At 35.2% G+C, this 16,609-nt stretch overlaps 1 protein-coding gene across 16 annotated transcripts in view; it reads left to right on the top strand.

Moving 5' to 3' along the window:
* The window catches only part of DOCK9 (dedicator of cytokinesis 9), a 113,861-nt gene that overhangs the window by 88,125 nt on the left and 9,127 nt on the right, over nucleotides 1–16,609 (top strand). For 5 of the 16 annotated variants that reach the window (XM_074535650.1, XM_074535658.1, XM_014267205.3 and 2 more), the window contains exons 37-46: nucleotides 1,052–1,099; nucleotides 3,500–3,543; nucleotides 5,828–5,943; nucleotides 7,643–7,780; nucleotides 8,093–8,275; nucleotides 8,892–9,005; nucleotides 9,144–9,359; nucleotides 11,076–11,133; nucleotides 12,926–13,032; nucleotides 16,312–16,434. In XM_074535650.1, the coding sequence (XP_074391751.1) occupies nucleotides 1,052–1,099; nucleotides 3,500–3,543; nucleotides 5,828–5,943; nucleotides 7,643–7,780; nucleotides 8,093–8,275; nucleotides 8,892–9,005; nucleotides 9,144–9,359; nucleotides 11,076–11,133; nucleotides 12,926–13,032; nucleotides 16,312–16,434 (1,147 nt within the window). Of the gene's footprint in view, nucleotides 1–1,051; nucleotides 1,100–2,844; nucleotides 2,982–3,499; nucleotides 3,544–5,827; nucleotides 5,944–7,642; nucleotides 7,781–8,092; nucleotides 8,276–8,891; nucleotides 9,006–9,143; nucleotides 9,360–11,075; nucleotides 11,134–12,925; nucleotides 13,033–16,311; nucleotides 16,435–16,609 lie in introns of those variants that run through there. The other 11 variants (XM_074535648.1, XM_005487274.4, XM_014267207.3 and 8 more) reach the window with 4 other exon arrangements.

The raw sequence follows: 16,609 nt of genomic DNA, 5'->3' as shown, positions 1-16,609 counted from the left end.
GATTGAATTGCATAACTTCAGAACTGTGCTCCTAGCATTCCTCATGTGTCCTCTGCTATTCCCTAAGGGAATAGGTGCAGGATGAGTCCAGTATTCCAGTATGACTCCACTAGTCTAAAAGACAAGATCTCAGAAGGGGGAGTTGAGGTTATTTTGTGCTCAGAATGACAAGTTTGGGGAAGGCAAACACCATTGTGCCCAGGCAGGTTGGAGGCAGCTGAGCTACTCAAGGTCTCAGGAAAAAATGAAGCTGAGTTGAAGAGGCAGCGAGACAGTCTGTGCTCTCATTCTCAGCTGGCACATGGAAGACAGAGCCTGAAACTGGCTTTCCTTTTGGCTTTACACTTTAGAGAAGAACTTTTAGAATATCTTATTGGATCAACGAGGATGTTGTGTTGTTTTTTGTATTATTGGAATAAATGTTTAAAGTGTGAAAAGAGTAAAATAAAATCAGTATTACAGCTCCACACACGCCACTTCTCTTGATTTGAAAATATGACTTCTAGTTAATTAGTCATTAGTGTTGTGCACTTACCGGTAATATAGATTACTTTTTAAATGAAAATTTTGTGTTGTTAATTTGTCTTTGTCATCATCTTGTTATAAAAGCATATTCCCTTTTGAAAATAGTTCTAACAGAAACCCTGTTGTTATCCTGGAATTTGGAGACCTTAAATAAAACCCAACAAAACAAAAACACCAATTTGTAGCTAAGTGAGTTTAGGCTGGGGTGGGGGGAAGCAGAATGTTTTGCCCCTGTTTTGAACACTTGCACACAATTTACAAAATTTGTGTGAATAGGCAATGTCTGGTTATCTCTTTGCTTCCCTCTTCCACATTAGTTGCCCTGTCTTGTTGTCCATTTGTAGATAACTGACACATTTACCTTTTCTTGGCTTGGCGTTGGAAGGGAATTTTAAGGCTGGTAGAAATAAAGAACTTTTATGATGCAAGAGTCTAAAGTTAACAATAATTGTTGTATTATTCCAGTGTACATAAATCTAGAAAAGGTTTTTTTAAATGTGTCTTCTCTGACTTGTGTTCTCTGCAGAGTGTGCTTACATCAGTTCCAGTACATGGGGAAACGATACATAGCCAGGTACTGTGTGGAATTTAAATTTCACTGTCTTGTTTGTTAATAACTGCACTGTGTGAGATATGCCTTGACCCTCTGTAACAAACAAATTGCAGAAGTAGAAGAGTTATTGTGGAATGATGCATAAGATTTTGAAGTAAGTAGCTGGTTACCATATTAACAAATCTGTATCCTGTCTGGAAGTCTGGTATTTGTTTAAGAATGTTCTGTGAGCTGTTTTTTAATGATGACTTTAGAATCCATCCCTTAAATGCTATCTTTTACAGCATTTTTTCCTTGAAATAATGTCATTGGGAAAGAAATTTGATAATGTTTTGTTTACTCAGTTGGCCATAAAACAACGTAAATTGAAATGTTTTAGAAATTTCATATATTTAGTGTTTTTACTTGAAGGTAAGTAGTGAACATTCCAACACTGCTGTTGTTAAATTTGAAGTCTGAAGAAAATCTGTGGAAGTCAGAAACTAGTATTAATTTATTTTTATATCTTTGCATTAATTTTTTTAATACAAAGTGTTTTTTAATGGAGTAAGAGATACCAACTTCTTTAGGCCTTATGCTGTGGTTGACATGGTAAAAGTGTAATAATTAAACTGATGTGGTTAAAATACTGGCCCTTTTGAACTCAGTGAGAAATTTGTTGCTGACTTTGGATAGTAATACATTCTAACTGTAATGTTAGCTTTTTTGATTTTAATTTAGATAATGTGAATCTTCTTCTACAGACTTGACTCTCTCCTTGGAGATTTTTCTGGGGGGGGAAAAATGGTTCAAATAACGTAAAAAACTGGAAAATAAATCTGGCTTTCTTAAGCCAGATTTTTGATTGTAATCTTTGTGTTCAAATGTACATCAAACTCTGAATGTACAGGAGTCTATAATTCTCAGGCTTTTTATAAAAGTTCTTCCAACTGCTTTGTTTGATGAGTTTGTAGAGGACACTAAAACACTTGTTTTTTGTTTACTCATCACCTGGTCTGTGTGCTGCATGTTAATGTTGAAAATGCTGAGCTATAGAAAGCATCTGGTGTTGTGAATTGTAAATGTAACTTTCATGTCTTTCACATTGTCACTACACTGAAGTATATCACAGTCAATGCACGTGCTGTTAAAATACACAAATGACAGAGAACGAGAGGGAACAGGGAATTCTGCAGGTCAAGCACTGGTTTTCATTTTTCATCAGCTCTGGTGGTGGTACACAGTAGGAAGTTAGCCTGTACTGATTGCTAACACAGATCACTTTTCTGTTTTCTTCATTTGATTGCTGCAAATTTAACAAAGTCTATGGCTCTTCTCCCTTCCTGCTTGGGTAAGAAGTATATGATACTATCTCAGTTAATTCCTGCTCTCCTGTTGCATGTGTGCTTTCTAATTTTACTGCTGTGTGTCCTAACTTTTTTGCTAATTTTTTTGCAATCAAAATAGAGGATTCAGTTTTGGGTTCTGAATATTTTCAGAATATTTATGTTTGCAAATACCATTTTTTTGGAAACCTCTGAAGTAAATTTAGCACTTCAAGAGTGACTGCTTGTGTGCTTTTGCTTTCATGCTTTGAGGTTTTAAGGAAGAGTTTGCTGTGAAGCTTTTTTTGAGCTACCTATTTTTGTTTTATAAAGAAAACAGTGAATAGGTTGCATTATAATTCTTTCTATAAAACTTCTTGTGCTTAACTAACAGCACTTCCTGTCTTGCTGCAGTTTGACATGTCTAACTTTTGCTTCTATCCCATTTCACCCATCTTGCAGGAACCAGGAGGGGTTAGGATCCATAGTTCATGATCGAAAATCTCAGACATTGCCTGTTTCCCGTAACAGAACAGGAATGATGCATGCCAGATTGCAGCAGCTGAGCAGCCTGGATAACTCTCTCACTTTTAACCACAGTAAGTCTCATGACATGATAACATCTGTCATCCTCAACCAGTACCACAACACCAGAGACAGGTCCCAGAGCCACACCAGTGCATCCCAATGACTTTTACTGTTCCAGGTCAAACGAGTAGCTGGAAGCAGTCCATGGTCTGTTCTCTGCTTTGTGATAGAGCAATCACTGCTGGGTGGTGCCATAACATGGAGCATGGTTAACTACAGTCTGTCTTAAAACTGTATTTTAATCTTTTCTTTTAGTTCTGTACACATCACACTTGTGCTGCGCATAGTTACAAAATTGACTTTTTTTTTCTATTTGTTTTATTGAGCTTCAATTTTTTTCTTCTCCTATGTGATCTTATAAATTACTAGTCTCAAATTAAATATATGTATTCTGACCATATCTCCATGTTTTGACATCCCCTGAGGAGAAATAAGTTTCTTAGAATTTCTACAAATATTGCGAGCCCATGATTTAGTTTGTCTGGAAGTGAAAAAGCGTCCAATAATGAAGTGATTTTTCTGTTTTCAGTGTGAGAAAGATATCAAGTATTCTTGGAATTTCTGTAGACAATGGTAAGATTTAATCAGGTTGAAGTCAGCTTGTATAGACTGCTGTATTGAAAACTAAATCTGCTTGTGGCCTGTCTTTTTAAACATTCTGCTTCTAAATTGCAATATACTGTATGTAAAGTATTCTAAAGCACCATTTCTCAAATTTCAGCTTCAAAAAACAATGAAACTGGTTGACTAATTCAATAAAATACAACACTGGTATTGAAGAGTTGTGTGCAGTAAAACTTGAGTTAACTGTATTTGCACTGTGTTCATTCTTTGATTTCTCAAAGCATATCTAACTGTCCCTTAAAATCTTTTAGCTCTTTTGCTGTAATATAAAGCAAAAATTAGCCTAATTGCACAAGACTTTTCGCATTGTCTTGTGTAAAAGTGAAAAAAAAATCTCACAAAACCTCTCTATTCATAAATGCATTGTCACATCTGTTTAAATGTAAGAAATGGAATTGCCTGCTTTTAAAATGACAACTATGTGAAAATTACTTTTTTTTCCCTTGCAATCAGTCTGCTACTGCTGTATTGTCATAATTTCTGCATGGTTGTTGATACAGAAAAGAAAGCCTTTACACTACGTAGCTACACATTTGGTACAGTATAATAATTTGCAGATAAAGACTGGTTAAAAAAAAAACCCTCTGAGAAACAGATAACATGTCTCTGTGCAAAGAGATTTCATGTGTTCAGAACTTGGCAATTTTTACTGATTTTTTCGGAAACAATGAGCTGAAAGATTTTTAAAAATGCATGCTTATGTAAAAAGAAACTTTCCATTCTTTTCCAACCAAAGGAAATTATGAAGGAAGGTGTCTTATTCAGATAACTTTGTCTAAACTGATAATAGGTGGGTTTTTTTAATGGACAGTTAATAAATGTCAGGATATTACACATTGTATTGACCAAGGTTTTACAAATCAAAAATATGTTGCTGTAAAAACCACATGAAGTATGAAATTGATTTTTATATCTTTGTTCTGTTGTTGTTAACTTACAGTTTTGTTTAGTTGTCAGTCTGCCTCTGTCATGTATCCAAAATAGCATTCAGAGCTTGAATAATCTTGCACCTATTTTGTGTGGGATACATAAAGAAAGGAAGTGTCTGGTGGAAATAGTTGCTTTACTTGTTTCTAAAATCAAGATTCTTTGGCAAGATAGTTGTCTATTAGTGTAAATTATAAACTTATTTTCTCCCTTTCTAACCACCTTTCTAAGCTAGACATGAAACTGAAATACCTTTTAATATATACCTTTTCAATACCTATCATATCTGAAAGGTGTGATGCCTTGCATCTCTGAGAAATTTCAGTGTAGTTTTGTGCTTAAAGAAAGAATGTATAAATCTGAAGAAACTGGTGGTTATGGGTATATATGTGTAGTTCAGAGAGGGAAGCAAGAAGGTGCAGAAAGAAGTGGCCAGGTGTCATTACAAAAGAGTTTGGCATTGCTTCTGCCCTTTACTTGATCTCAACAAGTTTGTCATCCTTGTGATTGATTTAGTGATGCTGAGTTGTTTGTAAATCTGACATATAAACATGACCCAGACCAAATGTTTATAAAGCAGCCCAATCACATTTGTCAATCTGGTGCTTCATGACCAGTGTTAGGGAACAGAAGTGACACATTATTATCAGTGCTGAGGCAGGATATGTTTTTAAAATTATTTAAGTTCACTGTGGAGCTAGAAGTGATAGAATGTTTTTATTAAATATGGAGATATTGCAATGTATTGCTGCAAGAGCAGAATTCATTACTGGGGTGGTAAATTGCATATAAGTACGGGATTGTATTCCTTCAACTCTTACTATTTTGTATTTATATCCTGGTTGACTTGTGATTAACTTTGAGACCATTGTAACATCACTAAATTGCCAAAACTTCATATTTTCAGCTGTAACTTCATCCTACTGCAGTACTTACCACAATATATGTGTGTATAAATGTGTGTATATATATATATATAACTGTGTAGCTTTATATATATATACACATTTGTGTCTACATGCGCATATATATGAAATATCACATAGTTTTTAACTGCTGTTTAATGCTTCTGTTGTTGAAATTCTTACTTAATATATTTTATAGTCCTGTGCAAATTATGTTAGAATAATTGTCTGACCATATTTGAAACTATTTAAATGCATATGATTTTTTTTCCTGTATTGAATACTAACTTCTGTCAGGCTTTTTACTTGTTAATCTTTTCCTAGTTCAGCAAGTCTTTTGGAAATAAGAAACATTTAAATGAGTATATCCAGCACTTACACTTCATTTGGAATTTCTGTAGGCTATGGCCATTCAGATGCAGATGTCCTTCACCAGTCTTTACTTGAAGCAAATGTTGCCACCGAAGTTTGCATTACAATTCTGGACACTCTGTCATTATTCACAATGGCTTTTAAGGTTTGTTCATGTCTTGGTGTTAACTTCTCTCCTAAGTATCTTTGAGAAGAAATACTTTTAAAAACTATTTTTTAAATTACATTTTTATAGTCTAGTTAAATAACATTGCTATTCTTAGCTTCTCTAGCATTGTATTTTATTATTACAATGTAAAACTGATAATATCTCACAGCAAAATGCTTTGGCTTCAGCTACACATCATACACCAGCAGTAATCTATGGGAAAAGCTCCTTCCTCAGCCTAACTTAAAAATAGTTCTAGGAGCTTTAGTGTCTACCTAATATTAGTGGTAAAAGTGGCTTTTAAAGGCCATGTGAGGTGAAAGATCTATGGCAAAACCATAATTGGATACTCTCAGACTTTCATATTGAGCTTGGCTGCTTATTATCATAATGCACTCCTTAATAGTGATTTGTGTGTTCCTCTTCTGTAACTTTTTTCCATTTGTCCACTAATAAGTCTTCTTTTAGTTGTATCAGTTGCTGTTGCTCTCCTGTGGAATTTTTATATAGCACACCACTTACCCCTCTTGGCTGTTTTTCTGAGGTTTTCCAGACTTCAAAATCAAAGCCATAAAAAGGAGAGATCATAACTCTAGCTTGTTTCTCCTTAAATGGGGCAGTGTATCCAGATTCTTGCTTGAAGATTCAAATTTAGTGTCTTATCTTTAATCTAGTTATGAAAACATGAGCTTATTTACAATAAGCTTCCTTTTTTCCTGGTAATTAATTTAGTAGAGTTTAGAGCCAGTTCTGTCTACAGATCTGGTTACAGAATTGAAAATTAATAAACTAGCTAAAAAGATTTTTTTAAAGAGGAATGAACATTATTCCTTCATTTATCAACCCATCATGCTTGGAATGACAATCCTTCAAGGTTATCTCTGTGTTGTATACTGAGAGGGTAGGCAAGAGTATGCCAGACTAGTCTTAAAGATCCAAATAAAACAGGACAATCAGGAGCTTCTATTCAATAAACTGCACTAAAATATATAAAATCAGAGTCAAATGATGGTTTGGGTAGTAAGGGACTTCCAGAGATCATCTAGTTTAATCCTTCTGCAGGGGCAGAGACAACTTCCACTAGGCCAGGTTGCTCAAAGCACCATCCAGCTTGGCCTTGAAAAAACCTTTCAAGGAATTGGGCATCCTCTACTTCCCAAGTCAACCTGTCCCATTGCCTCAGTACCCTCACTGTAGAAAAGGTTCTGCTGTGTCCAGTCTGAACCCAGCCTCTTCCACTCCTTTATATATGCCTGTATTTATGCAGTGACGACAAGAAAGAGTGGAATGCACCCAGGGGAGTTGCAGAAGGGGCAGAATCACCTTGTAGTAGGAGATACTGCTAGGAGAAAATTGCACTGTGTGGGCTGCTAAAGCCAGTGTAAAGCAAAGTCTGTTAATACTTTGATTGTGCCCCTCAAAAAGCTATTAATAGTAATGGATTTAATTAACAACTGATAAAAACAATCATGTTCTATAAGCCTATTCTGAAGGCAACACTTCCTTTATAAGCAAAATTAATGAAGTGTTAGAAATACCTAGTTAGAATTCAGGTATGTTTGTGTTATTAAACATCCTGGTAATGCCATAGAGGTTATATTTTTTAAATGTCTTTCTTTTTGATGATCTGTATATGATCTTATAGTATAAATGTATTGCTGTACAAAACTCCTAAATCCTTGCTGTTGTTTTAAAGAATCAACTACTGACTGATCATGGACATAATCCACTGATGAAGAAAGTATTTGATGTATACCTCTGCTTCCTTCAAAAGAATCAGTCTGAAACAGCATTGAAAAACGTATTCAGTGCTTTAAGGGCACTTATTTACAAGGTGAGAAGTTCTAAAAAATTCATCTTCAAGTACTTGTCCAGTTCTTTAGTTAACAATATACTATATAAGAATTTAAGAAGTAACGTACCAAAATAAAATTGGTGACTATGGACTGATCTGATCTCAACAGTGTGGAATGTTTGTCCTTTGATTTGCTGTAAAAATTGTTTTGTAGCATGACCTACTCTAACTCTTGCTCTTTCCACAGTTTGAGGATATGAATATATTTGTGTTTTTCTTGACATGCTTAATTTATCAAGATCTGACCCTAGTTTAAATGAATAAATTCTTTGTTTTCTTCTTTTTCCTCAGTTTCCTTCTACATTTTATGAAGGTAGAGCTGATATGTGCTCTGCACTGTGCTATGAAATTCTGAAGTACTGTAATTCCAAGCTGAGTTCAATTCGAAATGAAGCTTCACAGTTACTGTACTTTTTGATGAGAAATAATTTTGACTACACAGGGAAGAAGTCTTTTGTTCGAACACATCTGCAAGTTAGTATATTTCTTTTTCTTTTAATATTGTACATACACAGTTGCATACCAGTGTGCAAAGCCCTGTCAGATAGACTTAAAATAATTTATCTGGTGTTCAAGCAAGGCTGGTACTCAGAGTAAGAAGATGGCCATAAAAATATATTCAGTACAAGGAAATACTTAGAAACAGTTGGATGACCCTGTGTTTTGTAGGAAATGAGTTTTATTTGTCAGTGCAAAGATTCTGTTTTTTAGATGTTATTTTGTTTGTTAAATGGTGTATCCTGTTGCATCTGAAGAAGGAAAAGAATGCAGCAACAAGCACACAGAAGTCTAAAATAGTGCAAATAATTTGAAAATTGTGTGTCTTGACAAAGCTGGGAACAGCAGTTTGCCAGTTTAATGACCTCTGGCTAGTTCACCTAGCAGTCAGTCACGTGTCTTGAATTTACACAAGCCTGTTTTATCCTATGTTATTGTACAAGTAATTGGAAAAGAACCCCCAAACATTATTTTATTTAGGAGAATGATTTTTCAATTAAAAAGAACAAAACTTCCTTTGTAATTGCCTCAGAGGTACATCTCAAGGGTATTTAATGAAATATGCACTAACAAGATGTTTGTTTCTGTCAAGGTTATTATTTCAGTAAGCCAGTTAATTGCTGATGTGGTTGGAATTGGAGGAACTAGATTTCAGCAGTCTCTTTCCATCATCAACAATTGTGCCAATAACGACAGGATTATTAAGGTCTGGTTTTATTCCTGTTTCCATACTGTGGAAGGATGCTTGAAGACTCTCACAGCATCTTTTCCAGTTATGTTTTATCACTTTGTTGTGCAATGACTATGAAAACACAGTTGTTAACCTGACTTTTCCATGTTTTAGCACACTACATTCCCTTCTGATGTTAAGGATTTAACCAAACGGATTCGTACGGTGCTGATGGCTACAGCTCAGATGAAGGAACATGAGAATGATCCAGAAATGCTTGTAGACCTCCAGTACAGCTTGGCAAAGTCCTATGCTAGTACACCTGAACTGAGGAAAACATGGTTAGACAGCATGGCAAGGATCCATGTTAAAAATGGAGATCTTTCAGAGGTAAGAGAAAAAAATAATCAAATTAGTTGTAATCTGTAATAAGCTTAAGCTTCCCTTTATAGAAAGGGAGTGTACTATATGTATCTGCTAGCATGTAACATAATAAGTCTTTTTCACAATTTTTGAATTGTTGCTGGATTGGTTTCAGTAGCTGATAAGTTTTTGTCCGACCCAAGTACATCTGTAAGTAATTTCTGGTTATTAATGTAAGGAACATGTTTAACTGCTATAACTGACACACTATTAAGAATGGAATGCACAAAGCAAGCCATGGAAGAGAGGCCTTTTGCTTAAAAATATTTTTGTTATTACTTGTTTAAACACTTAAAGCCACTCCTTGAATTCTCCTCCAGTTGCCTTTACAGAATTAGCTTGACTTTATTCCAAATTGCTTACTAAAAAAACTACTGATGTTCTTAAAACTGACAAATATTTTTTGTGTCATTTGAAAAAAAGGAAAGCTTTCTGTTTTTACTGTGCTCTTAAAATAGTTAGTTCTAGCAAAAAGCAGAATTGGGGATTGTTATATGTCTTAATGAGACATTAACACTTTAACTGGATAGAGATTAATTTTGTCTCTTTCTAGAAGGTTTTTCCATCTGAAAGTAAATTGCTTTGTATGAAATCATTGCATTTCATAAACATCTGTTAAAATGAGCATCATGTGAGCAAGTAAAGATCTCCAAGAACTAGAAGATGCCATCTTCCAAACTCAGTTCTTTGTACTAGAATTCTCTTCTTCTAAATGGTAGCAACACAGAAGAAATACACATTACTCTGTTATTAGCTTGTCTCTTGAACTGAACAGCTTCACCTGTCTGAGAAGACAAGGTCTTTTAGTCCTTTTCAGTTATGTTTTTCATTTTTTTGTTAAAAGCTTAGAATATTTGACTGTGCAACTAGATGAAAATGTCTGCAAATTGTCAAGTTCAACTCAACACAAAGTATGAGTTAGAATTTCTGGCAGATTTTTACCTTTTTCCTTCACCTCCATTGTTTGAGGATGTGTAGCCTCTATATTTGAGCTGTTCAACTGATAGTTACTTTGCTGAAAGCCTAAGCCTTTTTAATAAAACAAGGATGTGAAATCTTTTTATTTTTTTGGAGAAAAGTGTCAGTGTCAAATCCATAAAAAATCCCAGATATCTGAAAATTATTCTAATTATTCTGTCCCTCTTCTTTTTTTTTTTTTTCTGTTTTCCAAACTGCACCAATTCCTTCAAATTCCATTCATAGGTTAGGTCTCTCTTGCTGCTCTCAAATGGCCTGTCACCAGTTTCTTCTGCATTTTTCTTGGTCAGGAGCCAAAAAGCAGACAAAACACGTTAGCAGAAGGGCTACCAAATGTTGGGTAGAATCATTAATAGCTTAACACTTAAAATACCTCCCTCAAAAGAGAGATTCGCTTGTTTTTATTACAGCATGATGTTCCTACCTTGTGATTTGTGACCCAGGGTCACTTTAGGTTGTGAGCTGCTGTCCGTGCCACTCAGGGCTCTGGTTAAGAAGGAGAGAGAGCACTTGCAGAGTTACAGCTTTACATAAATGAGGTGGAGAACTCTTGCAGTAGTCATAGAATATCTCCTGCAAAGCAGTAAAAAGGAAAACTGAAGAACCTGAAGAACCTGTCTCATACTGTTGCTCTTCATATATACCTTGTTTGTAATATTCCCATTTTAATTGTATTTTAAAAGACTGTTACTGTTTCTGTTTCAGGCAGCAATGTGCTATGTCCATGTAGCAGCACTGGTTGCAGAATATCTCACACGAAAAGGTATGATTTCAGAACCTTATTTTAATGTACTCAAATATATTTTATTATTAGAATTTGGGAAAATAAATCATTTCCTTGAGGAAATTGTAAGTATTTCAGTGTTCACTAGGGAAAAAAATTCTGACCTAACCAGGTAGCAAACTCACATACTTAAGAGTAAACTTGCATATCTAAGGGGCAGCATTTCAGGTGAAGGCAAAGTAAAATTTTTGGAAAGTAAAAATTTTAATTTTACACCAGAGCTGCTAATAGTTCAAATCAGATCCTTTCTACAGCAAAGTTATCTGTGAATATTCTTGTTTCTACAAGCAGTCAGTCTCTCACTGCCTCTAGGGAAATCTGGCATTGCCAGAGGAGTCAAAATAAATTTGTACAAATTTTCAGATGTTCAATCAATGATAATAGGGCTCAGGCTGTTTCACCTTGTTGTGGTATATTTTGTGCCAGCAGCTTTTGTAAAAGTGGGTTCTGATGACCCTTGAGATAGGGTAGAAAACCACCTTTCATCTACAGGATCAGAAGTGTTCTCAGTCAGGGATTTGAGATTCAATTTAAATTAACAAAAAGAGCTCTCTTGAAGAAAATTTCAGGAATCTGTTAAAACTGATTATGATGTTGAGATAGTGTTTCAGATTTGTGGGCAAATTCATGTTTGCATCTTTTTAGCTTTGCCTTTGCATGGCAGTTCAAAGTGAAGTAAAATCATGAGTCTAAAAGATGATTTATCTCTATTCTTGTTGTGCTTCTCACCAAATGCTTTTGCAGTGTATAGTCTATTTTCTTTGCCCCAGTGATTTCGGAACCTTCTCTGAGACCAAATCTGAAATAAGCTGCTTAGACAAATTACTGTGTCCAGTTGGAAGCCTGATGATACCTGAGAACTAGTGATAGTCTCTGTTTATTTGTGAGTCCTTTGGGTGTTCTGCTATTTTTGTAAACTGTCATATAAAATTTATTTCCTCTCAGTAATACAGAGGATAGTACTTCTAAGAACAGAAAAGCCCCTTGCATTTGAGGCAATCATTCCATAAAACCTCTGATGGTCAGAACTCCTCACTGAGTAGCAAGAATCTTTGGAGGAATGAGTTGTAAAATAAATATGTTCAAATCCTTAAGCTTCCATAATATTTACTGATTTCACTGAAAATGCTGTTTTCTTAATTCAGCAGTCTGATGTAATCAAAAATATCTAAACAGCATGAGTAAAAGACATGGGTTTCATGTTGGAACATTCTTTATTCCATTTTTCTTAAGTTGGTTTTTTTTTCAATAAAGGAAGTTAGATTGGTATTTTGTTAGTTTTTCTTGGTTTTCTGTGTTTGAATAATCTGGTTTGCCATCCCTTGATCATATTTTTATGGTTAATGTAATTCATATTGTTCAGACTGGAAAAAATTATGTGCCAGGTCCTGCTCCTGTACTCAGGTCCAGTTGAGTAAGTAAACTTCATGGCAGTTTAATTAAATACTGTAAAAGTTACCTTGAATACCTTGGACTTAGAGTGGAGTAGATTAGACACAAATTTAAGATAAAGTAGGAAAAGTCAGACACTACTTAGTTTGGTAGGTAAGGTTCCAGATAGTAACATTTTTGGGTTTTTTGAAACCCATTTGTACATTCACAGTAATGTAAGGTCTTGTATTTTAACTATGCAGTGGAAGGCTGATCTATTTCTTTATTTGTTGATAGGTTTATTTAAACATGGCTTTTGCTTTATCCAGGATCACAAAATGGCCCAATGTTATCCTGCTGGAGAAAATGAAATTTGTTTGTATTTCTTTTTCAATGATAGGGATGTTTAGGCAAGGCTGTACTGCTTTCAGAGTAATCACACCAAATATAGATGAAGAAGCTTCAATGATGGAGGATGTTGGAATGCAAGATGTTCACTTCAATGAAGTAAGTAAACATAAAAATGTTAAAATTTACATACATGGAAAGGCTGGGTTTTTTTCCAAATCTTATGTTTCAGTTTGGAGAATTACTGATAAAGGGATACAATAATTGTTTTCTGATCTGATATTTGTACCCTAAAGCTGAAATTAAAAAAAACTCTTTGAGATGGCCCAGATTTAGAGAATTTACCATATGCATGTATTTTAAATGCAGTGCTGGCACATCAACTCAACTTTTATTCCACTTCTGGAATAAAAGCAAATTTGGGGTTTATTCTAGTTGACAGGATGAACACTAATGTGAGTTACTTATTAGAGTTAGCAAAATCTGTTGTTTTGTAAAACTGACTTAGATTTAGAGTATTACTCCACCAGAAATCATGAAAATGTGTTCACTGGTTTTCTGCTGTTTAGTTTCCCAAAGCAAATATGCCATAACAATGAAAGTAGTTTTACTGACACCAGACTTGTGTCCATGTGTTTTTTCTGGCTTAAGTTTCACTCCTTGTGTGTTTGCTGATCCATCTGTGCAAACTCTACAGTAAATTTTACTAGTGAGCAGCCTATATGAAAATGTTAATAATCTTGCTCATGAAAAGCTGTCTGCACTCTGTATTTGCTGATATAGTTGTGGCAGAGAGGGGCAGACCACAACTGGCAGCAGTCATGTTGGAAAACCCTCTGGTTTGTAAGTGTAATGGTACAACAAAAATATTTTTCTTTTGTGTTTTAATTAATGTATGGTAAAGCTTTATGACAATATTACTTGAGTGTGCAAATTGGTTTTTTGTTTGTATTTTTTTTTCAATTTTTGTGCGGTCTTTTTAAAATCATTGATTCTTCTGATCCAGCATGAAATGTAGCATGTTACTCAAAGCAAAATGCAAGCTGCTCTAAGTTATTGAAGATCAGGAATTCTAGTGACTGCTGCTGATGGAAAGTTTTGTTGGAAATTTCTGTCACTGTTTTCCTGCCAGACCATTTGTCAGAGTTAAATTATTATGCATTTTTTTAAAAACTGGAATGTCTTTATTCTTGTTTTCATTAGTCACTCCCTGCAAAAAGAATATACTGATTTTTCTGGGTCATTGAACCCTACACAAATTTATTTCCATCTCTCAGTATTTCCGTGGAACGGAAGTAAGCCAAGAGTGAAAATGTAAGCCTGCACAGCTTGCAGAAGGATCAAACCAAGCCAATTTCCTTTTTTCCCTGCATGCAACCCTTTCTAAACTTAACCATGTAGTACTCTAACTGATTAAATATTGAAAAAAAATTACTATTTTTCAGATAAATTCTGAAAGTTAGCTGAAACATGGGAAAAGGAATAATAGGGGAGAAATAATAATAATAATAATAAGAGTAACAATAGGGAAGAACTTTTTGGCTTTAGCAGACTAAAATAATTTCAGAAGTGCTTCAGAACAGGTAGGCCTGTTCCTTCAGGAACAGGAACATATTCAGAAATGGAGTGTTTCCTCAGTGTGTTCATAAGTCAGCAGAACTGTATTGTCTGAGAAAAAAATGAGATCAATTTTGCATAGAAGTCAAAAAGCAGAAACATCTTTCAAGTTGTATTTTGCTACTACTTAGCGAAATGATGCTCTGATGACAATTTTTCCTATACATGGTAACAAGCCATGTGGAATTTCTTCCCTTAAAACTTGATATTTCCCTTTTTGCTAGTTATTTTAATTTCCAAAGGAGCATTTACAAGTATTGGAGGATCAGAGAGAATCCCTTCATGTTTCTAAAAGGATGAAAATATCTTTCATACTCTCCAGTTTACAAAACCTCTTCCTAGTTAAGTGAGATTTTTCTGAAGACTTCCATAGATTCTCATTTTTAAAAAATTGAAATTTTGGGATTCTCGATTTAGTTCTCATTTTAAAAGAATTCTGTGTGAGGTCAGGGTTACCTAAGCTAGCCAAAAATTTCGCTTGGGATTTTGCTTTTTAACAAGGCTACTGTGTGCATTTCACCAAAACAGTTGTTTGCCTGTGACATTCCATGAGAGGCATTGTCCTGATTTGCAGATGGGTAAATGAAGGAGCCTTGCAGGAACACAATGTCTCTCAAGGCTGTACAAAGACAAGTGCAAAGCCTTGCACCTTTTAAAAAAAAGAGCAAAAAAATCTCAATACAGGCCAAGCAGCAGCTCTGCAGAAAGACATGGAAGTTTCTAGTGGAGTGCCTGTTGAATGGGAATCATCAGTGTGGCTTTGTGGAAACAAAAGCCAATGCAGATTGTGGTGTGTTTCAGAGGATTGACTCAAGAAGCAGAGGGAAGGGAGTTTTTTCCCTTTTATGCTGGCATTTGGGGAACCCCATCTCTAACCTTGTGCCCAGCACTGACCCCCAAAAGTCAAGACAGGTGTCAAGAAACTCAAGAAAGTCCAGCTCCTAAAGTGGTTACTCGAAGAATCAGACTTTTCCAAGAAAAGCACCAGCAAGAGCAAGAGGCTGTGCTCACAGGTGTCAAGGGAAACTGATTGCATATATGGAACTTTTCCCATGAGAATGGACAAATATTGAGACATATGGCTCAAAAAATGTTGTGTTCTTTTGCTCCTTCCTATCAGCTCTCCTGCTTGAAGCTTGTGCTCTTCATGTTCTTTTCCTTTTGTAACCAAAATTTTACTTTGCTACATCTGGATGCCCTCTGGTGTCTGAATTAAGACTGGTGTCATAAACCAGTGTTGGTGGACAGCTCTCGTGGTCCAGCAGTGACACTGGTCTGTCACTTGTCACGACTTGGCTGCTGAGAACGGAGGTACTGAGGAGTCTGGACAGCCCCATAATGACTGGGGGAAAGGAGGAAATATTTTAAGGTCTGTTATAGGATAAGGGTACCATTCTTTAGTCTGTGCTCGCAGTGTTAAAATTGATTTCCTTAGTGATGTCTTTAAGCTGACTTAGTCCCCTTCCAAAGGGAAGAAGGAGGTGGAATAGAGTAGCTTCTAAGCATGAAAGGAGCTTTTCCAGCTCCTGGCTTCACCACTGTGATGCAAGAGTGGTAGAAGAAGGTCCAAAGAATTCTCAAGAATATCCAAAAGATACATGCTGTTCTAAATAGGAGGAGTTATGTGTGTAACCTCAGACCATTCTGTATTGTTTTGTTTCCTTTTAGCATTTTTTGATGGCCACAATAATTTAAATTACAAAGTGTATGCAATTCTGTTTTGAGGCAAGATTTCCCTTTTCACTGGGAAGAATTTTGGTATAATTATTTACTGTGCTTTTGATGAGTACTGAATTGTTCTAAATGTGTATCCAAATCTAGGATGTGCTGATGGAATTGTTGGAGCAGTGTGCTGATGGACTCTGGAAGGCAGAACGCTATGAACTCATTGCTGATATATATAAGCTTATAATTCCCATTTATGAAAAACGGAGAGATTTTGAGGTACTTAATTCATCAAATGTAAATTTGGGCAAGAAAAAATTCCTGAATTTTCAAGTTTAACTGCATGGCACATTGGGCATCACATAATAAGAGTATTAAAATAGTAACTGAAATTTGAATGTGTTGAAATGTTTAATTTTAATTTTAAATAATTAACTTTTTTCTTTAAATATAA

This window comes from Zonotrichia albicollis, chromosome 2 (genome assembly GCF_047830755.1).
Source record: "Zonotrichia albicollis isolate bZonAlb1 chromosome 2, bZonAlb1.hap1, whole genome shotgun sequence".
NCBI lineage: Eukaryota > Metazoa > Chordata > Aves > Passeriformes > Passerellidae > Zonotrichia > Zonotrichia albicollis.
Note: the sequence above shows the minus strand (reverse complement) of the source record. Positions and strands in the feature narration are given on the sequence as shown.